General features: G+C 53.6%; 1 protein-coding gene across 2 annotated transcripts; it reads left to right on the plus strand.

Moving 5' to 3' along the window:
• Positions 1–1,806: 1,806 nt before the first annotated feature.
• Positions 1,807–26,614, plus strand: LOC122368545 (trichohyalin-like). Of its 2 annotated transcripts, XM_043342566.1 has the most exons (14): positions 1,835–2,240; positions 11,909–11,967; positions 20,408–20,580; positions 20,890–21,240; positions 21,274–21,420; positions 21,661–21,951; positions 22,346–22,829; positions 23,133–23,281; positions 23,424–23,573; positions 24,227–24,418; positions 24,627–25,218; positions 25,464–25,587; positions 25,738–25,850; positions 25,993–26,614. In XM_043342566.1, exons 1-14 carry the CDS (start codon positions 2,170–2,172, stop codon positions 26,247–26,249), a joined length of 3,153 nt encoding a protein of 1,050 aa, XP_043198501.1. In that variant the 5' UTR covers positions 1,835–2,169; the 3' UTR covers positions 26,250–26,614. The 2 variants fall into 2 exon arrangements, with proteins under 2 accessions (XP_043198500.1, XP_043198501.1); XM_043342565.1 differs by having other exon boundaries at positions 1,807–2,240; positions 20,890–21,420.
• The last annotated feature ends 1,346 nt before the right edge of the window (positions 26,615–27,960 follow it).

A 27,960-nucleotide genomic window follows, 5' to 3' on the forward strand; every position in this document is an offset into this window, starting at 1 on the left:
TATGTAGGTCACGGGTGCATTTAAATTATTCAGCATTTGATTTTAAACAGGCATCTAAAAACATTGACTCTGACTTCTGAGTGCTTTAGAATTGTATTCGTCCGAATAAAACTCAGCACTTTATTTTCTCCCACTGAGTTCAAATAGAAAGATCGCCAAGCCGACCCGAATTTAGGTCACCAATGTAATAGGTACGAGTATAAGCATTCGTGCCAAAAACCAGACCAAAAACGTCTACTCATCAGCTAACAAACCTGACTGCGGAATGCTCCAACGTGCACAACAACAGCGTGCGGGCTATGCGAAAGGTTATTTTATGCTTTTGTAAATTTGTAGGTGACATCGAATACCTATATAACTGAGCATCTCTGAAAAAAATTTGCGCGGATTGTCTCTGAAAACGCAAGCGCGGGCAGTAACTTCCGACGACATTGATAAACCGATCTCTGTTGCAGAATCAAGCAGGCAGTTTTGCAGCACAGCGAATGGAATGAGACCGGGGCGGTGGCACGGTCATGGCTGGAAATATGTGACCACAGCGGTCAGGCTAGAAATGTGATCGCAGCGGTCAACTCAGCAACACCGACTTTCGGGGGTTGAGTTACCTGTACCGCCACGTTAGTCATTGAAACGGGCCGTCAACAGGCTGCTGCAACGCCGGTAGCAACAATGTGGGTTCTATGTATGTTGCTAACCATTACAGGCCAGTGAAGCATAAAATGACGAATTTATCGTTCTTTCCGTTAGTTTTCTATAGCCGTTTTCACGACGGGCTATCCGGCGAATGCACCTGATTTGACCAAATCTGCACCTAATTTCTTTTACAGCAAATATCTTCATTTTATGAATTTATTTCAGTGTTTTAATCGATGATGCTCTCTGATAATATGAGAAAGCAGACATATAAGATATTAGTGCAACCCTAGCTGATAGCTGCTAAGAGACACACTGAACCTGATTTGACCAGATTTGCACCTAATCTGTACCAGATGTGCACCAAATGTGTACCAGATGGCCGTCGTGAAAACGACTTATATCATGCTATTTTTATGTTTCTCTTGCATTTGCTTGAGAAAGACGTCGCCTTGACGAAAGACGCTGCTTGAGAGACGACTAGGTCGTGCGTCGCCATAACCTTTCCTAGAAAACGTTTCTTGATTTGATTATATGCAGAGAAGGGAACACTTCCCAGCACCGAAAACGTTGCACCGACGCCTCACCGCTTCAACCGATCAGCATGTGTAGCGAATTCGGACCAGACCAGCTGATCAGCATTCAGGTCCCTGTGCAGATGTGCACTGTGCGTGAATGTGCACTGCACGCAGCTCTGTGTCTGGGTGACACAGACTGGGTCAGTGGCCTGCACTCCGGACGGGCACGTGGCTGGTCGTAGAGGCTCGGATGCTCTGATCACACATTGTGACCATGTTCCCGGTGTATCGTGGCTGGAGTCGGGGCGGGAGGGTGCTGGGAACACCAGCAGCCGGCGCCTCCAGCCGCTCCCCTCGCCACTGATCTCCCCACGCACTCAGTCTCTCGGCCTCGACACGCAGCCCCCTCCCCGCTCCCCCCCCCCCCCCAGCGGGAGGCGAGGTGGTCTATTTATACAGAACAGCGGCGTCGGAGGGTGGCGCGCATCTGCGCAGAGCCGGCGGCGGATGCTCGGCGCGGTCCGCCCGCCGCAGCCCTGTCGACGGCCGCCCGTCGGGGGTCCGCCCGCCGCGCATCCGTCGGCCGGTCGGGGCGCCCCTGGCGGCGTTCGACGCGGGCGGCGGCGCTGTCAGAGACGCGCCTCGCCGGGGGACGCCGCGCAGACGGCGACGGAGGGACAAAGAGGGCGGAGCGAGAGGACGGGGGACCGACGATCGGGCAGTCTCGTCTCGGAGCGCGGCGAGGAGCGGTCCGTCGGCACCGGGACACTTCTCCAGCAGACTTTACCCGTCACCCGTGTTTGTCACTGACTCTTCGCGTGAACTGTGACCGCACTTGTGATAGTGAGCTGCGGGTGTGCAAACAGCGAGACTTGGCGTCAGTTGAACTGAGCAGCGAGTCGTGGCGGACGAACAGAGCCCTCCCCTGGCGGGGGACGGCAGCGCGGGGCCGCGCCTGAGGCGGCCGCAGCACCTCAGCCTGGCAGGAGGGAGAGCTCCGCTCCAGCAGGCGGACAAGATGTACTCCAGCTCGCCAAGAAGCACGCCAACGCGGCGGCAGTCGTCCGCCATAGAGCACATTCCATTCAGGTCAGTGTGTGGGGGAGGGAGAGAGAGACAGAGACAGAGAGAAAGAGAGAGAGGGAGAGGAAGAGAGAGAGAGAGTGGGGTAGCGAGAGAGAGAGAGAGTGAGAGAGAGAGAGAGTGAGAGAGAGAGAGAGTGAGAGAGAGAGAGAGAGAGAGAGAGAGAGAGAGAGAGAGAGAGAGAGAGAGAGAGAGAGAGAGATGAGAAAGAAGACAAAGATAATAGGAATCGGGACAGCGGGCAGATAAATATAAAATTTGTAAAGAAAATGAAAGACTGGTGAAAGAAAGAAGGGAATGAAAGCAAAGAACGGAGTCTCTACAAAGAGAACGGATTTATGGGACACTGACATTCGATTCCCTACTTGATTTCGACAGAGCAAATTTTCCCGTTTTCGTTTCACGGTTATTTGGCATTAAGTTATGTAGAGTTTCGTTACCTATCACTCGAGCTGTGACACTTTGTCGTCTACCTCGATGTTGAACGTGCCTCATCTCACGGACGGATTCACGGCAACCCCAAACCGTATGGACATGCATGCTACGTTGACAAGCACGGACAATTACTGTCGCTAGCGTTATCAGTTCTCGGCCTCTTGTAGTTTTTGAGCTACTTATGCTACTAGTAAGTTTGTCTAAAAATATGTCTAAAAGGAAGATATGGCGGCCGAGGGTATGGCGCTGGCCGACCGCTCCGGCCTGCAGCAGAAGGACGTTCTGGAGGTGCTCGGTCTCACCACGCTCGCCTGCCCGCTGCTGCTAGAAAAGGGCAGAGCCATCATCGAGGGCGGCTTCCAGACGCAGATGGCGCTGAAGCACATGCCGAAGGACCTGAAGCTGTCGCTGACCATGTCGGACCAGCTGGAGCAGCCGTTGCCCCTGACGGCCGCCGCCAACGAGATGTTCAAGCATGCCAAGCGGGTGGGCTACGGCGACCACGACGTGTCGGCTGTCTACATCCGCGCCCGGTTCTGAGCGCGCCGCGCACCAGTACAAGCTGCCGACTGGCTGGGACTCGCCGCGACCGGACGGCGGACGCACGACCGGCGCTGGGACGTCGGGCCCGTGACGATCGCCGTAACGTTAGGACTGTGGTGGCGCCGTGACTCCGCGTGATGTTCGACCCGTGACGGGCGCCGTGACGCCCAATGACAATACCGAGGGTCGCGAGTGGTTGTTCGGTGGCGCGACGTGCGACGTCGGTGCCGTTTTAGATATGTTAGCTGTGTGTGAGCGCGCTCGCTGTACAGTTGTCTGTCTGTGTGCGAGCCGGTGTCTGTTGCCGTTGCCGTACGGCTGTTGGCGGTGTGGTTGGTAGTGTACAGTCTTAAGTTTCACCCGCTGCCGTACTGGCCGGGCCCGTGTGGCGGCCGTGCGCCCTGCGTTTCGTTCTCAGCTGTCGACGGCGATATTTTTATACGTTCCCTTTGCCGGTGCATGGACCCGGAGCCTTGACAGTCCGGTTGGATTGATACATCTTTACAACACGTTCATCGCCCGCCTTATTTGAGGGCGGACAGAGCCCAGCAGGGGCGGATCCAAGGGGGGGGGTCACATGGGTCATGGCCCCCCCCCTTGAGGCCCGGGGGCCCAAATACCTTCCAGGGGCACCACCGGCCTATCAGGGGTATCACAGTCCTGACAGGGGCACCACAGGACCGCCAGGGGCACCACAGGCCTAGCAGGGACACCACGGGCCTGGTGCCCCTGGGCCCTGACAGGACTGTAACGCCCCTGACAAGCCTGAAGTGTCCCCGGCAGGCACGTGGTGCCCCTGACAGGCCTGAGGCGCCCCTGCAAGGCCGGTGGTGCCCCTGGCAGGCCTGTGGTGTCCATGGCAGGCCTGTGGTGCCCTTGCTAGGCCTCTGGTGCCCCTGACAGGCTTGTAATGCCCCTGGAAGGACTGTGGTGCCCCTGGGCCCTGACAAGCCTGAGGTGCCCCTGACAGGCCAGAGGTGCCCTTGCTAGGCCTGTGGTGCCCCTGGCAGGCCTCTGGTGCCCCTGGCAGGCCTCTGGTGCCCCTGACAGGCTTGCGGTGCCCTTGGAAGGACTGTGGTGTCCCTGGGCCCTGACAAGCCTGAGGTGCCCCTGACAGGCCCGTGGTGCCCTTGTTAGGCCTGTGGTGCCCCTGGCAGGCCTCTGGTGCCCTTGCTAGGCCGCTGGTGCCCCTGGCAGGCCTCTGGTGCCCCTGCGCCCGGAGAGGACTGGTGCCCCTGAAAAGTCTGAAGTGCCCCTCGGCAGGCCCGTCGTGCCCCTGACAGGCCCAAGGTGCCCCTGCGAGGCCGGTGGTGCCCCTGGCAGGCCTCTGGTGCCCCTGGCAGGTCTGTGGTGCCCCTGGCAGGTCTGTGGCGCCCCTGGCAGACCTGTGTTGACTGGTGTCCCTGCTAGGTCGCTGGTGCCCCTCACAGACCTGTGGTGCCCCTGGGCCTTGACAAGCCTGAGATGCCTGGCTATGACAGGCTCGTGGTGCCCCTGATAGACCAGTGGTGCCCTTGCTAGGCCTGTAGTGCCCCTGGCAGGCCTCTGGTGCCCCTGCTACCCCTGCGCCCTGAGAGGACTATGGTGCCCCTGAAAAGCCTGAAGTGCCTCTCGACAGGCCCGTGGTGCCCCTGGGCCCTGACAGGCCCAAGTTACCCCTGCGAGGTCGGTGGTGCTCCTGGCAGGCCTCTGGTGCCCCTGGCAGGTCTGTGGTGCCCCTGGCAGGCCTGTGTTGACTGGTGCCCCTGCTAGGCCGCTGGTGCCCCTCACAGGCCTGCGGTGCCCCTGGAAGGACTGTGGTGCCCCTGCCCCTAGGGGTGCTCATGGGCCCAACAGGCCCGTTGTGCCCCTGACAGGCCTGTCGTGTATACTTGCTAGACCTGTGGTGCCCCTGCTTCCTGGCAGGCCTGTGGTACCCCTGGCGGGCCTGTGGCGCCCCTACAAGGCCGTAGGTGCCCCTGACAGGTTTGTGGTGTCCCTGGAAGGACTTTGGTGCCCCTGACAAGCCTGAAGTGTCAAGGACAGACCCTTTAGACGCCAGGGTCAAGTTCGTCGGACTGACAACGATTTGCTTACCTGATAACGTTCCTGGTAAGTACTCATTACTCAGCGTCCACAACATATATACACATAGCACATTCATATATACTTGCTTACAATTGGTAAATGTGGTTGTGGCTAAGAGGTAAGATACTGACTAAAAATAAAAAATAAAAATAAAAAACTGAAAATCGGGGCACCACCAAAATGAAGTGGACGAAATCCGTTGAGTTTTTAATTTTGGGTATAGGTAGGGGCACCACTTCGATTCATGACCCTCCCCTTGGAGTTTTCCTGGATCCGCCCCTGGAGCCCAGTTAAATACAAACCCATTGAGCACGGTAAAAAAAGATAAATTTGGTAAATTTGATCCGAACTAGCTCAGTTCCCACCATTATTCTCCCCTCCCTCTTTCTATGTCCCTCCCTGTGTGGCATATGTCGGATCCGTCTACGTAGAATCCTATAGCCTCTGCTCTTCCCAACCCCTGTTACCGCCTCTGCGACTGAGTCGCTCCAGATCTGCCAGAGCGAGGCGTCCCTCCGGACATTAGGCAGCCCCGGGGTGCCTCCCCCCCCCCCCGCCTGCGGTGACTCAGACTCCCGGGACGACGGGACGTCTAAACAAAATGTCGTCAGCACCGCGGGCCTGTCCAGGCTGAGACAAATCCCGCCCGTTCGCAGCTGAGGAGAGTCCAGCGTCGAGAAGCAGTGCAGCTATAACCATTGCACGGCCCCAGTACTGACGTCAATCGGGACATGTTTCCCAGTGACATAAACTGTCCCGATTGATGATTGAAATTCAAACCGTCACGTCAACGAATGTTGACTTAGCCGATAGTGGGCCGATATTTGAAAAAGACGCGTGGGCGCCAGTTCAGTTTGCGTGTTATTTGCCATGTGCTGCTTTTATAGCAGGCAGCGCAAACACTCGAGAAGAGATATCTGAAAATTTATGATGCATATTTTTTGGTATTGTAGCATGATTGACGCTTGCAATGCAGTGTATGCATGGGAATACCTATTTTCGCTCTACAAATACAAAGCGAATGAAAATAAGTGTTGTAAAATCAAACGTTTCGACTAACTGGACACTTGGCCAGCCAGAAAAAAGAAGCAAAGTATGCTATTGCTAATGCCATGTATTCGAACCCAAACATCTTATTGAATTTTGACGTTATAAATGATCATCACCGTTCTGTAACGCCCCTAAATTGGCCATGTAGAATGCTTGCACGTGTGAATGCTTGTGGTCAGTGTGCAGTGCAAATAACCGAGACTGAGCTGGCACGGACCACCGGGTGATGGCGATAGCAGTCCAGCTCATAAAGACAGATCAGCTTTTTCGTCCTCAGACGATAAGATAGCAGCGCACTTCCGCTGTCGCGGTGTTTGCATTCGTGGCAGTATGTTTGCGGTTCGCAATGGACGCTATGGTTTATTACGGGGCCGCGTGCAGGCTTAGACAAACATACGATTTGAAAAAAATACTGCAATAGATAGCCACACTAGGTAGGGACTTGCCTTATGCTCTTAAGCCCCAAAAAAATAAAAGCCTCTAGGGGCTTATTCAACTCTAGCAACCCTCAGTAATAGACTTGGTCACCCGGTGAAAATAAAAATGTTAACAAACGATGAGTTTGACGCTTTTCCCGAGCTCAGTGGATTGAGTGCGTCATCCAACATGCTCATTGCTCACTCCCTCTTCGCCATCGTTTTTTGCTATTCCCAACGGAAAGACAGAACGCTGGATTGAAGTAAAATAATCATGTAGCTGTCAATTGGGTCGTCAGTTTCTCGAACAGGTCAACTCAGTTACCAGTTGTGTAGCTGGAGATTGATTCAATGTTGTAAGTCGATCGACTTGGAGATTGATTCAATCAGCCCTAGTCGACTGACTGCAGTTGACTACACATCAGCCTTCAGAGCCCTTCTAAATATGGGTCCAGCTAAAAAAGTACTGAGCAATAAAAAGTTGCTTCCAAGCGAGTAAAACGTAACATACCTATAGTATGTACCATATAAATTTAGAATGCATATTTGGTAGCCGCAGATGGGCTCAAACCGATGCAACCAATTTTACTCTTTCGGTCTACTAGCACATCCCATTCGCCTTTTTTCTTAGGACGTGGAGAGAGAGAGAGAGAGAGAGAGAGAGAGAGAGAGAGAGAGAGAGAGAGAGAGAGAGAGAGAGAGAGAGAGAGAGAGAGAGAGAGAGAGAGAGAGAGAGAGAGAGAGAGAGAGAGAGAGAGAAAGACTTTACCTCACTCGTCGGCGACTCCCCCTCAAACCCTTGCAATGAAACGCTTTTCCTCTCACCACTAGACAGTAAGCAGAAACGTTGCTGCTCTCGGCGACTGCCACTCCGTTTGCCGTGCAGTAAGTCTGACAGAAGTAGGTGCCGTTGGCTCCTCCCCACTGTCGACGATCCATCCATGTGATGAGTCCGTTCGACAGACGACACGTCAGCGACCACGACTCCGGCCCTGGCCTCAATGGCCCGGGTCCGGCCGATCGTTATTTTTGTATAATCTCATTAATATTCGTAATTTTTCTCAATCAAAAATCACAGCTGTTTAACCCGCGAGTTGCTGGGGGGGGGGGCGTTAAACGCCCCCACTTTTTTCGCCGGGCCATAGCATAAAGGCGCGCCAAATTTTGTGTACCTGTAAGGAATTGATTGAAGGTTATTGTGACAAAGTTTCAAAAAAATCGGTCGGAAAATTTCTGAGATATCGAGGTTTTAGTGACGTCATGATTTCTGAGTTTTCGACCAAAAACGGCATATTTTTAAAAAATCATATAAAATCACAGAATAGACATACAGACATGCCGTAAACGCCATTAGACTGCCAATACCATGAACAATCGAATGGTTATCTTCGATTATTGATTATCGTTCCGCATTTTCCAAAATCTTGAACTGAATCTTGGCAATTTCTCGTGACTACTTCACGACCATGATAGATACATTTCTTAAATTAAATTTTTTGAGCCAAACACGTACACATATGATAAAATGAATGTCACCATCGTGTTCTACGCCCCAAATTACCCATAAAACATGTGTCACAGGCTGCGAATATCAGTTTTGATTTTCGGGGATATGTGCCTACCCGGTTGACCTGACCTTGACCCTGACCTATGCTTGACTGACCCCAACATGGAGCTGACACTCTTGTAGGCCTTATATGATGGATTGTGCACCGTTTTGACAGAGTTTATGACGAGAGGCGCCCATTGCGAAGTCCTGAAGTCCATGCTACTGAAACCCCGATTTCAGGTGTTTGACCTGACCTTGACCCGACCTGTGACCTCAAAATTCAACTTAAAAGTACTCATCTGAAGCGTCTCGTCGCGTTCTTTCGTTTGCCGCCTCGTGCGTTTCGCTGCGCCTTTTGGTTCTCGAGTTATCGGCTGGGGGCGTTTAACGCCCCCCCCCCCCAGCAAACGGTGGGTGGCGAAATACCCCAGCAACTGCCGGGTTAATGGAAATATACCCATTGTTTGAGGAAGACATTTAGAAAAGTGCAGCTCAAAGCTCAAAGAAAAATTCAAAGCGATTCTATTTAAGTCAAAAGAAAACGGAACTCGACTTGGAATATGATGCATGACTCCGGATTTTGGCCATGTGCTTTGGCCATGTGCCTGTGAGGAACTGCACACCGTGCCAGCTGATGAAATCCCAAACACAAAGCTAATTTTGTGTTGCTCTGTGCCAAGGATATAGGTATATCGCACCTTGATATGACGAAACCATCCCTCGATTTCAAACTGACGAAATTCAGTGATCCAAAATAGAAAACAGAGGTGACCTGCTCCCTGCTTTCCCACACATTGTTTTTTGTTTTTGTTTACAGAATGTTTATTGAGTGAGTTGCAACAAGACCCGTCTAACGTCTGCCAATATAACTACCACCCAGTCTGCAATGGCCATGGAATAGACGAATAGACTTATGTTCGGTGTTATTTTAGAGAGCTGTGGTCGCTTGTGAATTATTCAGTATTTTTTATAGTAACCTTATGCCATCAAATAACCGATAGCAGAAGACGCGTTGCTTGAGATCCGTCCATTATACAGACCTGTCACCGCCACAGAATCGCCTATCCAACCAAATCCCCAGAGTCTCTGGCCTTACGCCTGTCATACTAGAACCTCGGTTCGCCTCCCTGGCTGCGAGCATTGACGCTGCGAGCGACAGACAAAGGCTGCGAGGTCTGGCAGTTCTGGCGCACAAAGCTGCCTGGAGTGTGCGGGGGAAGCGGGCGCACCTCGAGGGAGAGGGGAGAGAGGACCAGAAATAGAGGGGGAGATGGAGATGAAAAGGGTGGAAGGAGCTCTGCTAGTATAGATCTGTCTGTAGCAGGAAACTCATCTCGGAGAGAGTGAGTATAAGATGGCGAGAGAGACTGAGACAGAGGCAGAGGCAGAGGCAGAGGCAGAGGCAGAGGCAGAGGCAGAGGCAGAGAGAGAGAGAGAGAGAGAGAGAGAGAGAGAGAGAGAGAGAGAGAGAGAGAGAGAGAGAGACAGAGAGAGAGAGAGAGAGAGAGAGAGAGAGAGAGAGACAGAGACAGAGACAGAGAGAGAGAGAGAGAGAGAGAGAGAGAGAGAGAGAGACAGAGAGAGAGAGAGAGAGAGAGAGAGAGAGAGAGAGAGAGAGAGAGAGAGAGAGAGAGACAGACAGACAGAGAGAGAGACAGAGAGAGAGAGACAGAGACAGAGAGAGAGAGAGAGAGAGAGAGAGAGAGAGAGAGAGGGGGAGGGAGGGGGAGAGAGGGGGAGACAGGAGGCCCTGCAGGTGGGCCTGTGGCCTTGCTCCCATGAATACTGAGGGGACGTGAAAGATCCAAACACAGATCGCAGGGGTTCCTCCAGTGCACTGGCCCGGGACGGCAGGGGTCACAGACACCCCGGTCGGAGGGAAGGCAGACGGCTGTTACTGGGGATGGGGACGCCGCCAGCTGGTGCCGATCCGCGTTCCATCTGGTGGGACCGGGACCCGGCCTCTCCCAGTGTTTGTTCTGTAAGCAGGAGGCGCAGATTCGCCGTTGCCGACAGCAGGTCCCGTGCTCCCCGCCCGGTCGGCGGATGGGCGTGGCCGGGGCCAGGGAACCCTCCACGCTGCTGGCTAGTGCTGCTGACCTAGCCGAATTGAGCATACTGGTGCTCTATAATGTATTTTGCTCATACATCGCACTGTCCATGCGCTAGAATGTCATCACTAATATTTTTCAATATATAGAGCGCCATTGACATGTTTAGTTTCACCGGATGTAGGTTAATGTCAATATCAGGTGACATTGATTAAATACAAATGTAGAAATAGATAAAACTTCAGATGTATTACATTGCTAACCGTAATAACTCGACATAGATACTAAGATAAAACTAGAATTAACTTGAAGGAAATATTATTTGTTGATACAATACAATTTGATGTTCTTTAGGCATTTCTATAAAGCGCTATCATACATTCTTACAACACATGCCTTTCTTGCCTCACTGAGGGAGCGTTCAAAATCCTTGGGTGGGTCCCTTATCTGCTTCTTACGTCAGAGGAAGTGCCGGACTTCCCGTCCGACTTCCTGGCTATCGCCTCACCGCCGCCCGGCGCCACGGCACGGCGTTGTGTGTGTAACCTAATGAGTGTGAGGTTATCAGAATATAGGTATATGGCGCTGTGCTCGTGTGTCGCCTTTAAAATGTTTCTTTGCTTCTTTTGTGGAACATATACCTAGTCCTTGTCGTCAGTGTCTGTATTTTCTTTTCGCCGTTACTTATTTCCGATTACCATCAAAGAAGACGAACCAGAATGGCCAGAGCAGGATAAGAGCCATGCGGCACAGTATAATTTCAGGCGCTCACTGCTACTGCCATCTAGTGGCGAAATGCGCAAGCAGCCCGAACCGTAGCAACAAATAGTTTTACGGCAAAGTGAAGACAGTTTCCACCCTGGATTATAAATATATGTCCGTTTTTGATCCACCATACTTATTAGTTATTTCTGTCATTATCGTGAAGTTCATGCCATTTTTATGAGTATAATTATCATCATTTAACCAGTTTTATTAACCCTTGTTTGTAATTTAATTCCTCTGCATAACGTTTTAATTCACATGAGTCAACAATTTTCCCTAGGAATAGATGATGCTTATTTACGTCATTCAAACAACACCCCCTCGAACCCCCAGAAAAGAAAACAAACGACCTGTCTGAACCATAAACCGGGCGATGCCTTGGCACCGCTTATATCAGCAACTGGGCGCTATGTCTACATTCTCCCATCAATAAATTAAAGGCTGATATAAGCGCCATGGACCGGATGTTATTCACATCAATTGAATTTATTGCATGCAGTGCGTATCAGTTCTCATCATGAGCGCGTTCCATGTCAGACGGTGGAATGATGATTGTTTTTCTTTCGTTTTGCGAAGTATGGTGTATGTATGTAATGTCGGGTCATGGCTGCGGGTCAGTGGCTCCTCTGACTCGTGTGTCGGACGGGATGGGGTCTACCGCCCTGCGTGTCAGTGTGTCGGATGGCGCCCCAAGGGGTCCGAAGGGATCCACCGTCCTCTGACCCGCTCCGTGCCAGTGTGTCGGATGGGAAAGGACATCCACGGTCCGCTGACGCTCTCCGCGTCCCTGTGTTGCAGCACGAACCTGTCGCACCTGTCTGCCGAACTGGCGCGGACGGACAGCGCCGCCAGCTCCCGTGAGTATCCGTGGGGACAGCTCACCATGCACCGTGCACCATGTCGTGGTCTGGGCACGGCGGAACTCGGCTGGGGTCAGTACGAACTACAACACTTCTACCCCAGCGATACGTGACATGTACCGTAGAAGATAACTCGGTGTCATAACTGATACTCGGTGTCGTTCTTCTCTGAAACGACTGGTCCAGGGTGTTTCCTCCTCATTGGAGATAAAAAAAAAAACCATGGGCATTGAACACCACTGAAAAAACGAATGTGCTCAGATATTTTCTTATCTTTACTTCTTTGGACCCATCTCCCGCGTGGCTCTCGCTCCATTGACCTTGACCTCTCGATCTCCGTCTCCTATCCCTTAAAACACTATATGATAACGTTGTGAAAAACTCCCACCCACCACCTCCCAAGACGATTGGCAATGCGATCTACAAAGGACGAGCTGCGTTCCTCGGCCATTCGCAGTTCACAGCAGTGTTCGCCATGGGCCGGGCCAGCCCAACGGGCCATGGGCCGGGCTGGGCTACGGGCTGGGCCGGGCCCTCAAATATCATGGATTAAGGGTGCGTTTCACGCGTAACGCTATGAGAAACGTTTTTCGTAAATATCTAGAGCATCGTTGCTTCGATTGCCTTCATTTTTGGATATGTTATGAAAGACGTTAACCTCGTCATCACAGAGTGGTTACCGTTGTTCTGCAATCCACATATACTGAGCAATTGAGACAAACATATTGCAAAATCAAAATTTCAAACGAATAGAACTCAACAACGGATTGTCGTGCGACTGTGATGTTTGCAGTTTGGGACAGACGAAGTGGACGGGCCGGGCCAGGATCTTGATGGACTTCATGTGTTCGCGCCCAATGTCAATTTCAGAAAATTTGGAAACTGATGCAAACCAAACCAAACCCTCTGGAAGAATGCCAAAACTGAACAAAATTTGGCAAATGTGTAAGAGTGCCTACATGGTATTGAATTCAGGAAATTTTGTAAGTTAGAGGTATGTATTTAAAACATCAAAACATATCGCAATATGAACGGTTATCATTAAAAATCAGGCAACCGAAAAGCTATGATAATCTTTACATTATCAGTTTGTTTATGAAAGTAACAAATTATGTTGTCAGAATAACCTACTGAGAACTATAAGACCTGAACAATTACTAAACTACTCAACAATGATGCGCTACAATACAATTATTAGCAAAACCCTTACAAATGGCGACAGTGAGACAATTGCAGATACAGTCATTTTGACTGTCTTTGACAAACAGAAATTAAATAGGATACTCACGAAACACATTGTGAGTAACGAGAAATTACTATAGAATATATCGCGGTGAAATCTTCTTAAATTGTCCATGATTTTACCGAAAAATAAGTTACCAACCCCACCCTCCCAGCATCTATTGACGTTTATGCACAAGGCATGCAAACGATGCAAACGTTTATGGCGGCGATGGCGGCGATTATGGTGGCATCTATATGCAATACTAAATCAAACAAATCTTGTATTTTTCATTAGCAAATGCATTTTATTTTGTGATCTGAAATTGATGGAAATGAAAAAAATCAGTTTTTAAGCCAGGTTATAGAACTTCAGTAAAGTACAGCCATCATTAAATTTATCTTTATTTTAGAATAGAGTTTCATGACAACCTGACGCAACTGCGACATTCACATTGTGTTCGCTAGTAATTCCTTGTTGATAATGCTGCGTAAAAGTCGCAAAAGAACCCAATTAAATTTCAAAAGTGCCATTGCGTTTTGCCTATGTTGCTAATGATCTTTGAAGCTTGAACAGAGTAAATAACAAAATTATGAATAAGGCAAGAGATATATTTTTTAGAGTTTCGGTTCATAGGCTATTGGCCGTGGGTGTACTTTCTCTGAAATATTAGAAGATAATGATGAAGCCACTAGCCAGTGTTATTTTGTATAGTATCTCAGGCTTTGAATATTGTAGCAACATTCATTACACTCAGAGTGAATTAATCAGCAAGGCATCAACCATGAACCAGACCTACATAGATTCATCAATGCACATAAGTCAAGAGTTTTTCTGCTGGTAAATGCTGGGAAATATAGAGTAAGTTGCAAGCCCTTCCTTTAAGTATGAATGAGGGTTACCAATTAATAATTATGCACGCTAATGTTTTCATATTTGTTTTGTTTGCAAGAAAAGTTTGCTCATAGAATGGAATGATATACCTTTTTACTGATGTTTACTGATTATTTACTGATGTGTTTGCTGTTACTGTTGACCTTTGTGGCTTGTGCCCTACTAAAGACAATTGTATTCATTTGAAAGAAAGGTGTCATGATTGTCATGTTTATCTTTATGCAATGTTTTTTAGCAAATTAAGATTGACTTTAGAATTATCCTCAAAGTAGTGTAATCATGCTTGTTTTAGGATCAGAGACTAAGACTGTAACTTGATTATTTTAAGTTTGACGGGCCGGGCCGGGCTGGGCCTGAACATATTTGCCATGAACGGGTACGGGCTGGGCCGGGCTCTGAACCCATGGGCCTGGGCCGGGCTGGGCTGAGATTTTGTGGCCCGTGGCGAACACTGGTTCACAGTTGCAGATCGTCGCTGGCGAACACAAGCTACGATGTTGAGGAACGTTGAACGAATCATAAAATCAAAGGAAACGGATACGTTTGAACACACTTGAATAACACTCTGACGTCTGCCAGTCGATTCAATTTTGATGTTCATCCGCACTGAAACGCGTCATAACACTGAAATGAAGCGTTTCGTGTGGGTATTTGTGCAGGATGTAGTTCGACCACAATGGCAATATCATGCACACAGAAATAGATGCAGCCACCTAGGAAATATGAAATAAAATATCCATGCAAATAACTGAGCATATAGCCACATATCACTTTCCGCATCCTGTCTCATACTCGTATTCGCAGTATTAATTAACTATTCCAGATGTCCGCAAGCTATGCCGCCATGCACCTGACGAATATAAAGCTACACATTCCACATATGCTGTGAATTCAGGCATTTTATGTGCCACATGCGCTGCAGAACTGCCGTGTCAAACGCGACCCAGCTGGAGACCCGGTTTCCGAGCCGAGTCCGCTCCAAGCGGCTGCCAAGAGCAGCACGCTTTTGACGGACAGACCTCTTTCACGCAGCGTGGAGACGAATTTATATTCGTCGTCGGCCCGACATTTTCTCTCAGCCGACGTCGAGTGACGTCACCGTGGTTTCGTTCGGATCATTGTTTTTGACGCCGTGCGCTGACGCGAAGCAAGGGTGTCCTCTCGCCATCTGTCATGTATTTTCCGCGGCTGTATGGTGCAACTCTGGCCGGACTCCGTCCGTGATGAAATCTTGGCGCAGCGGCGGCGAGGACCGAGTGGGGATGGACGGCGGAGGACGGCAGGACAGGACGGAGACGGTGCAGGACAGGACGGGGCAGGACGGAGACGGGACGGAGACGGGGCAGGACGGGACTGAAACAGGACGGAGGTGGATCGGGACGGAACAGGACAGGACGGGGACGGGGATGGGGCGACGAGTCGCCGTCTTCTGTCGAGTGGCTCGGTCCCCGACTCCCCTGCACTGCCGATCCTGATGGTCCGGCCAATAGTCCTGTTTTTAGAGGCAAAGCTCCAGCTCCGGGGTGGGGCTGGCTGGTGGCCAGTCCGCGGAGGCGCTCGGCGTACTTTCAGCGCTTGCATCACTGCAGCAGCGCTCTGATCAGTGTGGGGGTAAACAGAAGGCACCCCCTGCCTGCGGCGCCGGCCGACCCCTCCGCTCCTGGTCCAGAAATACCTGCCTGGCCGGGGAGCCGTCTGGGCTGCTCGCAGGAGGTGTTAGGGACGGTGTTTTACTGCGCTCGTCCGCCAGTCTCGCGACGCATTTAGACCGGCGGCTCACGGCTGCAGATAAATCCTCACGGACAGATGTAGCGTCAAACATGAGGCGTTTTTGCATGCAAGAGAAAAGGTCACTTATTTGTATGTAGCTTAACCTGATATGGAAAACAAATGAGAGAATATTTTTGGCGATTATAGAAAATCAATTTTATTGGATCGTTGATTGCTTTATTAGAAGGCCACAGCACGCCTGTCCTGATGGTGCTTATCTCTCATTATCAACCGTCTACCCGTCCAACAGTCTCTGTTGCTGAAAATCTCCCCCGATGACTGCCTATATGCCGACTGCTATCTCCCCTCTAAACCCATCTAAAAAATATCCCATCTTCTACCATCTCCCCCGGCTGATATCTTCCGCACCCACCCGTACCTCCGCTGACATCCCCCGTCCGACCACTTCTCTGCTGACATCTCTCTCTCGTCCTATCTCCCCCGTCCACCGGTTTCCCCACGGACACCGCCCTGTGTCGGAGCCGTCACTGCAGTCCGTGTCCCACCCGTCAGAGCCGTCGTAGTTATACCGCTCTCTCTGTTTATGTCAGGGCGAGGTCGGCGCCTGGGGGGCGGCACTGACGCCGCGTCTGTTTATCTCTGACCGACCGGACTGGTCTCAGCTGAGTCGGCCTGGCCTCTGTCTCCACGGCCGATGTCCGCTGTCCGGCTGTCATATGTCCTATGTCCGCTGTTCAGCGGTCTTATGTCCGCTGGCCAGTGTCAGCGTCAGGAAAATGACAGGATCATGATGGTTTTGGGTCGGGACCGATCACGGGTCAGAAACGTGGCACTCCCGACTCGATGGATCTCATAGCACTAAAGCTGAACAAAACGGAACATATTAAACATATCCTCTTGGATTTTTCACCACATCCTTAGACAGCACCATTAGTTTTTCGTTGTTACGTTTCCAGGACCACTAATATGATTTTCAGCAGGTTCTGCCAACGGAAGCGATTAATTTCATAGTTCTGGAACATGAACTTTGTTTATGCTCGCTCATAATGGATCATTTTGGCAGGTGCCCTTGGACGCTGGCCAGTGGGGAGGTTGTATATTATGGCATGACCCCATGTTCCGAGCAATGAAACCGCCGCCTGTCGCCACATGTGCTGCGGATCTTGGTGTCCTGCCAGCAGCAAAGGTCGCCTCGGTCACGGATGTGGACATTCCTGCTCGTATGCTTCCTCTCGAGGCAAGACATGTTCCACGCGTGTGATACTTCTATGCCATGTGTATGAAAGATGGCCTTTATGTAGTGTGGGCGATTCTGCATACATTCCTAAACGAGCGTTGGAAACTCGTATAGGTCACGGTATCTGCGACTCGGCGTAGCTGCAGTCATTTCACGCTCCGCTCACATCTGCAGCAGAGCTGACGTACGCTCTGACGCGGGCGGTTCGTCTTATTGACCAGCGCGGCGCTCTGGCGCTCCGACCGCTCCCCATTTGACTCCGCAGCGAAACCAAAGCGAAACTACTGCTGGCTGTAACGGCCGGGCGTTTGAAACGTGCTGACCGGCCGCCTCGGTGTGGAGTTTGTACCGGCCGGACCGCAGCGCTGCCGCGCGGTTCAGCCGGGCACGCTGACATTGTCCACATGCCTGCGGTGCCGGCCGGAGGCAAGGAGGCCGCGGCAGGGGCGGATACAGGGAGGGGGCAGGGGCGGAGACAGGGAGGGGCGGCAGGGTGTGAAGGACGAGGGTGATGAGACGCCACGGCCTGGAATGGTCGCGAACTGCGCTGCTCCGCCCTGCGACGTCGGTCCGTCCTCTGGTGACCTCTGCATCTGGTGCAGACTGCCCGCCCACGGTCCACGGCCCGCCGCTGCAGCCGCGGGGCTTGATTAGCGGAATGAAAATGGACGGCTGCTCCCGGGCGGCCCGGCGGGGAGGGGTAACTGACCCGGTGGCGTGGCACGTGCCTCTGCCTGCCGCTAGACCGCCTCGGGGCGGCGCAAACCAGCCGGCCGCCCGGGGGTGGCTCTCTGGCCAGCGCGCAAATATGTAAATACCGATCTCCCGACAGAAATGTTAAGTTAACGGGCGGTTGTTTTTCCTTCATATAAACACCCGAAGCTCAGTACTTATGAAATTCACAGTGAACATATAGGGGAGAGAGGTCATATTGCGCCACCTTAAGGATATCGGCCTATTGCGGCTAAAGTTGACCAGCTGTCATGTTTGATGATATCTCAAGTTGTACCTCAGCTATTTTGGCATCAAATAACAACTCCCAATTTGTATCACACCCAGCAAAATTAACAAGAGGAAAGCTTTCCGGCACATCTGCAAAGGGCGCATTTACGGACTCCCCCATCAAAAAGCGCCCATGCCTCTCATGTAAAAGCGCCCTATTAAAAACAACGGTTTGCCACCTAACTAAGTAGCCTATTTGAACGTGTCAGCCCATTAACCATTTATGATGTGAAGGCTAAGGTAATTGTAAGGTGAGCGCTCTGATAATCAAAGTGTTCAATGAAATGTGTCCCAACCACCAGATGCTGTTTCTCTGGGTTGAAGAATAGGGCGCAAATAGGGTGGGCGCAATTACGAATGGAACACATTTTTCATGAGCTTCAAATATGGCGGCGACAGCGAAGCCACGGTGGTGACAAACTTTCAAAACTACCATTAAACGAGCAATTAACAATGATTATTAGTTGAATCACTATCTCTAAGATAAACCATGACACTAGCAAAGGTCGAAATAGACTGTTTCGCGTAAGAAAATAGAGGAAATCACAAAAAATGGTCTGCGAGAAAGCTGAGACACCTCACCTGCCCCCGTGGACCGGAATAAGAGCGAGTTATTGGTGGTGAAGTAAATGCACACATTCGAGTATTCGTTCGAATCGAATTTTGGGCAGGAGGAAGGTGTGGCGCATTTAAGAACATGGCGCAATATGACCTCTCTCCCCTACGACTATGCGATGAGACGTGTTCCGTTGCTGTATTGGGCGATTTTCAAATTTGTGAATGTTTACAGTCTTGTAAGTCGAAGCAGCTCTTTACAAACGCCTGAAGGCTCTACGCTGACGCCTGAAGGCAGGTGCGGTCAGCAGGCCTGCCGAGGGGGCGGGAGGGGTTGCCGCCCGGCATGTTTTCATGTTGGCCGGCTCAGGTATCGGCCTTGATTACCAGCCGCCACCGGTATGAGTAATTTGGCATTCGCCAGGATCAGCTTACCAGCGCCGGTAAAACGATATTCCTACACAGTATACACACAGGAGAGAAATGCGTCGCTGAAACGGCTAACGATTGACGGGGTGGAAGGTGTGCTCGTATCGGCTGTTCAGTGTTCACGTCAGTGACGCATGCCGAATGCGATGCTTTGTTTGAAGTTTCCATGCGAAAGGCCAAAGCTTGAACAGTTCAGTTGAATGGGGCTTTTAAGGTTTCATGCCGATGCTATGCTTAGGTGCCCTGAGTGGGATTCCATTAGGTATCATACATTGAACTTCAACAAACTCGGTTACCAGTCCGATTATCTCGCCAAATGCTCCAGGCCAAACCAGTACCAGATCGCTTTATGTGACTGGGGCCCGGGTCTCCAGCTGGGTGCCAGAGGCGCCGTTTCCGAACGCACCATCTCGAACGAACGGCAATGGCAGGGCACAGCTGGTGGCGATCAATTCGTACAGCGCCATCTGTCGACAGTAACGGCACTTTAACTGCGGCCATTTGCCACCAGCGCTGCCGAGACAGCTCACTCTGTTGCAAAACCTCAGAGCTTTGGAACGACTTGGGCGGATGGCAACGGAGGCGGGCTCCTCTTCTGGAACTGTCTCAAAGGAACGTAAGACGACGTTTTAGCGAAACCTGTCAGGGACGCTCATCCTATCCATTCAATTCTCCAGCTGACTGGACTCGATCATTTTTCACACGTCCTCTCCTTCCGAAGTTCTGAGACGGTCAAACCATTTGAATGAGTCTGTGCTCTGTAATGCGCAGGAGAGACGAGAGAGTCTGGTAGAGGTCAGAGGGACGTCTGGTAGAGTCGAGGAGCGTCTGCGCCGCTCCAGTTCCGGTCTCTCGGCACGTCTGCGGCTCGTCCGTCAACACCACGCCCCTCGGAGAGGGGAGGGGACACTCTCATCAGGCCTTCAGACCTGTTTGTTCCAACGAGCAGCCACTCGGGGGCTCGGACAGACGATGTGCCGACAGCTGCGGGGAGGGGTAACGGCTTCCGGCTGCTGAGATGGATGGACCTTTTGGTGGATGTCGTTGGACGTAGTCCAAGCTGCTTCATTTCAACTGTGACTGGTTATGATGATGATAATGGCACAATACCTATCAATTGGTTATGCTCGTCGCCCTGCATTGTGAAATGTAGCCTGACTGCTGAAATAATTAGAAGGATAACATCAGGCATGATGGTGTCATTCTGTGTCTCAGTCTGCGGTCATTGCAGGGTCACTTCCTTAACAGCCTCATTGCTCCTCGTTCTGCGGATGATGTCAGTGGTGTGCCTGCCCTCTACAGCCCGTTGACCTTCACGCTGTCGTTCAATTGTCCGACCCTGACGCGTCGTTGTTGCCTGTTTGCAGCCTGCCGGAGCGATGTGTCATTCGGCAGCCACTCCTTCCGCGAGCAGGAGCACCAGAAAAAGTCGCTCGAAGAGGAGAACTTCAAGCTGAAGCTGCGCGTGTACATGTTAGAGGAGCGACTCCAGCGTCAGGACTCCAATGACGGCTCCATTAAAGCCCTGGCTGAACTCAAGGTGCCTGATCTTGATAAATGCTTGCCTCTCTTTTCACTCGTGCAACTGTTTTATGCGGTAAAATCATAACAATGAGGATCTCATGTTAGTCATAATTGCCCGATTTAGCCATGTTTTTTTTCTCATGCATTCTACATGTTCGCCGCTTGGATCTCCTCTGGTTTTCCATGTTTTTGGGATTGGTTTAGACCGCCTTTATCGGTCCTTGTTCATAAAGATCAGTACCGGCCTTCAGTGCTATCCTCCCGCTGTCTGACAGCCTGTGGCGACCTTTGCTGACCTCTCCCGTCCTTCCGTGACGCCCTGCAGGTGCAGTCGGCGGCACTGCGGGAGGAACTGGCCCAGAAGAGCGCCCTGCTGCGGCGCGCCTCGGAGACGCTGGAGGCGCTGGAGCAGCGGCAGAGCGAGCAGCAGTCGCGCGCGTGTCAGGAGGAGGCAGAGCGGGCGCTGCTGGAGGACACGCTGGAGGAGCTGGAGGCGCAGTACCGCGCCGAGCTCGACCACCACCAGGCCACAGAGGCCGAGAGGAGTCGTCTGGAGGCCGCCCTCCGAGCGCTGCAGACGGAGCAGCGGCGAGCCGCCGCGGCGCGCGCCGTCACTGAGGCCGAGCGGGCGCAGCAGGAGAGGGACTGGGCGGAGGAGCGGAGTCGGGCGGAGCAGGAGAGGAGTCGGCTGCAGGAGGAGCTGGAGCAGGAGAGGAGTCGGCTGCAGGAGGAGCTGCGGGACCTCCAGGCGAGACTCGAGGAGGAGGCGCGGCGCGGCCAGCGACTGGCGCAGGAGAACGCTCGGCTGGAGACGCTGGCCGGCCGCCGGTCACCGCAGGAGACCAGCAATTCTCAGGTCAGAATCCCAATGGAATCCCAGAATCGAGTGCTACCTCAGGTTTTTCTTACCTTTAGCTTCTTTCAATTCGTATAAGTCTTTAGTCAGAATAGCGGTCACAAACAGATGACGATTTACTTGTCATTTGTGCGATCCTATTCCTATGCGTCGTATAGAGAGGCCTGACCTATGAAACATGTAAGGTATCCCAGTTACTCGGCGCCTCTGACGTGTTTCTCATGGCCTCCCGACCTGCAGGAGCCCCGTTCCGCCCCAGCTGCCGGCGGACAGACTGCAGAGGGGCCGGGGTCGGAGGCGGAGCAGCTGCGCCGGCAGCTGGCCGCCGTCGCCTCTGAGCGCCGGCTGGAGAAGGCGATGGCGGCGGCTGCGCTGCAGCTGCAGCTGGAGCGGGTCCGCTCGCTGCAGGCCAGCGTGCAGACTGTGTCGGAGCAGCTGCGCCGCGGTCAGACCGAGCTGGCAGAGTGCCGCGCCGAGCGGGACGGCCTGCTGCTGCGGCAGAGACGGCCGTCCGCGTCCCTCGAGTCACAGGTGAGGCTGCTGGGAGGCGGCGGAGCCGACTGCGCGGTGGTAGCTTCAGATATAGCGGGATATGAAGGGAGAGAGGACCGGCACAAAACATGCGTTCTCTAAAATCCGTACTGTACTTGTGCGCTTTGCTGGATATGCAACATAACTTGCTTCGTAACCGGAAACCCTTGCGACCTGTCTTAAGAAAACAGTCAAGTGTCGGTCAAATTGCCACTCTGCCGTCCGTTCACACTTCGAGTCAAACCGATACCAACACACCATGACACCTCCCACTCCGTTCTTGCTCCTCTGCACTGCTCTCCCTCCGTCACATCCCTGTGCAGCACACCTGCGTACCGCGGCTTGTGCACAGTTTGTCATGCCCCTAATGAGACCCCGTGCCCTTCCACCGCAGGCCGCGGCGTCCAGCACCGAGGGTGTCGAGGTGATCCCCGAGCCGTCGTCTCGCTCCGAGTCCCGCGAGGACCTCCTGCAGGGCTCCGAGAGCCCCGGTGTCGACCTGGCCACCTGGCTGGGCTCGATGCCGCGACTGCGCTCCGAGAGCCTGGACTTCCCGGCGGCCGGCCTCGCACACGGCCTGGTTCAGGAGCAGGAGGGAAAGGAGCTGGAGGAGAGACACGAGGAGTTGGATCAGTCCGCCGTAGAGCTGAGGAGTTCGCCCCTCACAGCCAGTCCGGCGCCCCTGACGGCGGCAGGACCGATGTCGGTGTCGTTAGCCCGCTGTGACAGTCTGTTCGTCCCGCCGACGGCCGATAACAGCGACTGGGAAACGTGGTCCGAGCCGGACCGCAGCGTCAGCCGGGCCAGGATCGGACTGGAGAGGAGCTCGCTGGAGCCGCCGCCGGCCGAGGCCACCACCGACACCGACACCCGGACAGGTCAGTGGCGGTCAGTCACCGACACCCGGACAGGTCAGTGGCGGTCAGACACCGACACCGGGACAGGTCAGTGGGAGTCAGGGTTTAATACAAACTCAGACACAGCAGGGGCAATGCCTAGTCAAATGGCAACCTGGTAAAATCAGATGTTCCTCGCTTCAGATCAGGTCAGCAGTCTATGAATCCTTCATGTTGCGCTGGTATCTCGGCATAAGCGTCTTGCAGCGTGCTCCATTCTTTTGTCACCTCGCACCCCGCAGTGTGCACTGGTGCTGTCTCTGACGCCGTTTTTTCCCCCTCCAGGCCGCTCCATCCACCGGCACTCCTCCACCGAGCTACGGGAACTGGAGGGTCGGATCGAGGGTCTGCGACACGTGCGGGACGGCCTCTGGGCAGAGGTGGCCATCTGCCAGAAACTGGTCACCGGCGCCGGGGACACCTCCCAACAACAGGTTAGTTATCCCTAATGCTGCGCGAGTGTGGCAGGAAACGAGTTCCAGTGGGATTCCTTTGATTGTTCGCAATCGCAACTACCTCCCCCTGATTCTCCTGTTGACTCCCCCGCTGACGCCGCTCTCCATCCTTCCTCCTCAGGGTGTGACGGTGCCGGTGGCGGTGTTGGAGGACGTCCAGCAGCTCCACCGGCGACTGGAGGACGCCGTGGCCGCCAGCGGTCGACTCCGCGGACGGAGGGAGGCCGAACGGAGGTCCCCGCCGCCGCCCGAACTGACACTGGCGCTTACCGTAAGGATCGGACTGATCGGTTCGAATACAGGGGACACGACACATTCAGGACCCACGGCCGAGCTTGTGTAGTTTCTGCTCATTAGTTTGCATAATTGTTCATGTCTTAGTTTTTCCAAATCTTATCTTAGGTTCTTTCTAAACGGCTGCAGGAAACAAGCAAGGGATGGTGGTTTGTCTCAAACAATCTCTTTCCTATGCAACTGATTTGATGTCGGCGGTAGTGATGCATCACGTAGTGATTAGCACACACCTATATAGTTGATTTAATGCACTCGGTGAGCATTTCATTAGCATTGCAATATGTATCGCAAACGACGGCATCGATGAATGAATGCGACATTCATATCTAACTCGACCACACTGTGTGCATCGTCATGCTCGCATCTGAATAGCCAACGTTCACATGATGCGCAGACTGCACAGCATGCAACAGTCGAGACAAAACTCATAGCTTACATGCAATCGCACGAACAGATGTGATCATGCAATTCCTTTGTGTTCAATAATGCAAACAGTCTGCAGCTTCCATTATATTTCATTTGATTCTACTTACCGCTGAGTCCTATGGAATGCGATACGAATCACCACATCCTGTAAATATTCCCCTAGCCCGTTCAGTCATCACACCCAGCCGCTCCTGCCTCCTACAGATCACCCAGGAGCAGCTGGCCGAGAGCACCCAGCAGCTATCGGCTGCGCAGCAGCGCGCTCAGCGGCTGCGCAGCCGGCTGCAGCTGACGCGCGACCGGCTGCAGCTGGCCGAGCACGAGCGTCAGCAGCTGCAGCAGCAGCGGGACGAGGCCGCCCAGCAGCTCAGCCGGCTCTCGGAGCGCCTCGAGCAGGTGAGAGCGAGGCCCGACAGGAGGGAATGAGTCTGACGGCGGACGGAAGAGATCAACAGTAACGGGGGTAGTTCGTCAGCGATGGGAAGCGGTTCAAGTACCTGATCCAGACCAACTATCTGACTGCTGTGTGTAAGGTTAGGTTGCGATATGTGTCCCGTGTATAATATGCTATCATCTCTGACACGTGTGTGCTGTGTGCCCTCAGACGGAGGCGGAGCGGGCCCGGCTGGCCGAGGCGGCGCGCCGCCAGCCGGACCGCTCAGACGGCGGCGCGCTGCGGCGGCTCCAGCTGCAGCTGCAGCGGTCCGAGCAGCGACAGCAGGAGCTGGAGCAGCTGGTGCGCCAGCTGTCGGCACAGCTGCGCCAGCTGCCGACGGCCGGCGGCGGCGCTGCAGCTGCCGAGCAGCGCGTGCGGCACGCCGAGCAGCAGCTGCTCCAGCTGGGCAGGCAGCGGCTGCGCGTGCAGACCGAGATCGCCCGGCTCCGCAGCCGCGCGCGCCTGCTGCACAGCCGGCAGAGCGTGCACGAGAGCCAGCGGGCGGAGGCAGAGGCCGAGGAGGCGGCGGCGGCCTTGGCGGAGGCGGCGGGTCAGTCCGACCACAGTCACTACCAGCAGCAGCACCAGCAACATCAACAACAACTGCAACAGTGTCAGCAGTCTCAGCAGCGACGGAGGCGGAGGAGCAGCAACACACCAGGTCCAGAGGAGAGCCGACTGGTCAGGGAACTCACAGAACAACTGGAAAAGGCGCGAGCTCAGATCGAGAAAATGCGCGCCAACGCCCACGACTATGACGGTTCGTTACCTTTGCACGAATTGTTCTTGCTTATATTTCCTAGCGCACTTTTATTTGTTGTTGAATTGACCAGGATCGTATCAGTTCTGCTATCTCACGGTCACCTCAAAAGTTTCATGTTGCGTTTAGTTGCATTTAACACCACATTTCTCTCTGCTCCCGTTTATGCCTGCCTGTGCGTCTGTGTACAGTCTGCTCCTCTCACGGCGTTATGCGCGCCCGCGCCGCCCCTCCTCGGTCCACAGAGGCGGGCCACTCGTGTCCGGAGTCGACACGCAGCTGTGAGCTGCCGCTGGCGCCCTCCTCCCCGGGCGGGCCGCGGCTCAGCAGCCACTCCGAGTCGGACCCGCTCGAGCCGCTGCGCACCAGGTGAGGGAAGGGCGGAGACCCGCGGGGCCGATAGACTAGGGGACGGACGAGCAGGTTTTCAGCTGGAATTGGGTGATCGAGTAGACTTAGTCGCTTCTTCGAATGTCGTTGTCCCTGACTGGATTTATCACCCCTGTCCGGTGCCGGCAGCTGCGGCCAGCCGGCCTACTCGTCGCCGGACCTGGGGATCGAGTCGGACTGCCAGCGCTGCTCCTCGCGGACCTCCAGCACCACGGTGCTGTCGCAGCGGCTGAGCGTTACCGGTAAGTAGCGACAACGCCGCCCGAGCGAGGCCACTGGCCAGCCCTGTCTGCCCAAATGAACACGAGCTCCGTCTTTGGTGTCGGTTCTTGTGATCGGACTTTCTCTGGCTGTCTTTGTGACGTGGTTCAACCCTTCTTCCAGAACGGACGCCGCTGCCGTCTGGAGGCGAGGCCACTCCCGTGGCGGGGGCGGGGGCGGGGGCGGCGGATCCGGGCGCCCTCGCCTCCACGCGCGCCGCCCTGCACGAGGCGCTGTCTCGCCTCAGCTGGAGCGATTACAGCAAGACAGCTCAGAGCGCCGCCTGTCGGCGTGTCGGACAATTTCAGCTCCTGTCCCCGCGCACCAGAGGTGCCCTGCGCCGGCCGGTCACCGGGGCAGTCAGTCCCGCCGCGAGGTGATGAGACAAGAAAATGAGGGGGGGAGGGGGTCATTTTGACGGAGAAGATCTCGGGGAGGTGGGATGGAGACGGACATGTGCCAAATGAGTGACTAACCTTGCCACCAGCTGGATGGTAGCGTCTTCCTTTCCAGTGATATCGCGCGGTCGTGGTGAGGTCAAATGTGATGTATTCGTTACCAATGTTCGCTGTGGGTATCGACTATGTTAGAATGAGCTGAAGAGTGTCTCCTACTCCACACGTTCCGCCTGAGTGGACCGTGTTGTCGATCACATGTAAGGTGCCAATGTTTGTGTGTACTGGTTACCGCCTGTGGCCCTGTTCCAGATGTGATGACGCATTTTGATACATGTATTATTCCTGAATACCGTCTTTGCACTGGTCATGATTGACAAAATATGAAGTCTCGCTGAGTTGATACCTGATGGTGAGCGGCATATTTCGTTATCATATAATCATATAAGAGATCACACAGTTGAGCAAAGGTGTCACTAATGCCCATAATATCCATAATATTCAGCAAATTCACAGGGTAAAAACTGTTATCAATCACGATAAATGTATTTGGGCATTACACGACAGGTGCTTATATGCTTGATAATATTACATGGGTACACAATATCTCCAATAACAGCTGACCATCAGCTTGAGATGATCTCACATTGCAGATCAGGACACGAAAGTCGGAAACTCTCCTACCCATAACATCCACACATGCGTACAATAATCTATCGACAAAGAAAAGCTCGCAACACGCGGGCATCGTCAATCACATTCCACGACGACCACAGACAAATCAGACGTTCTGGGTTTACGAGGGCTGAAAGCTCTGAAGTAAGAAAGGACGGAAGATAGTAAGTTAACATTAGGGAGGGGAGAAGGGTAGTTCGAGGAACAGACCATTGCTCAGTTATAGCTCCCCCACAGGACGTGCACACAACGGGGCAGTTGTACCATAGCTCCCACACAGCCTCCATGTCCACCGGGGTCCATCGCAGCGGCCGACTGCCCACGGCTCCATCCACCAAAAACCACTCGCCGCTCAGGCGGGCTGCGCCGGCAGCTCAGACACAAGACCCTCAGGCTGAGCCGCCTTCGCGTGCTGCCTGCGCGCGTGCGACACCATCTCGTAGTTGGTCCGGAACGCCTTCTTACACACCTCGCACACGTGCGTGGCGGGGCCGTGCATCAGTCGGACGTGTTTGACCAGAATGCGACGCTGTTTGTACATTTTGCCACAGATGTGGCACGAGTGCTCGTTGCTGGCTTTGTGCGTCTCGCGGTGTCTGAGCATGGTATCCTTGCGGTCGAATTCTTTGCCGCAGAGGTCGCAGCGGGACGCGCGGTCCGTGTGTAGCGTTCGGTGGCGCGCCAGAGAAGTGGACACCTGGAACGCCTTGCCGCAGTCCTCGCACTTGTAGAGTTTCTCGGGCCGGTGTCCGTCGGCGTGACGCGACAGCTCACTCCTGGAGGGGAACGTCTTGCCGCACTGCTCGCAGCGGTAGCCTCCGCCGCGGTGCAGCCGCTCGTGCTGCCGCAGCGTGGTCAGATGCGTGAACCGGCGGCCGCAGTCGGCGCAGCTCAGCTTGCCGGCCGAGTCGCGCCGGTGGGCGGCGGCCGGGCGGCCGGCGGCGGCGCGGCCCGACCGCAGTGCCACGCCGTGTCGCCGGCGCAGGTGCAGCTGCAGTTTGTAGTAGTGCAGGAACGGCGC

The sequence above is a fragment of the Amphibalanus amphitrite genome, unplaced genomic scaffold (assembly GCF_019059575.1).
Source record: "Amphibalanus amphitrite isolate SeventyFive unplaced genomic scaffold, NRLGWU_Aamphi_draft 000956F_arrow, whole genome shotgun sequence".
Taxonomy (NCBI): domain Eukaryota; kingdom Metazoa; phylum Arthropoda; class Thecostraca; order Balanomorpha; family Balanidae; genus Amphibalanus; species Amphibalanus amphitrite.

What these genes read in the sequence shown, in the direction of transcription:
- LOC122368545 (XM_043342565.1), top strand. Translation starts at nt 2,170, where the DNA reads ATGTACTCCAGCTCGCCAAGAAGCACGCCAACGCGGCGGCAGTCGTCC. An exon ending in GGGACACCTCCCAACAACAG is followed by an intron (nt 23,282 to 23,423) that starts GTTAGTTATCCC and finishes CTTCCTCCTCAG; the next exon opens with GGTGTGACGGTGCCGGTGGC. An exon ending in AACTGACACTGGCGCTTACC is followed by an intron (nt 23,574 to 24,226) that starts GTAAGGATCGGA and finishes TGCCTCCTACAG; the next exon opens with ATCACCCAGGAGCAGCTGGC.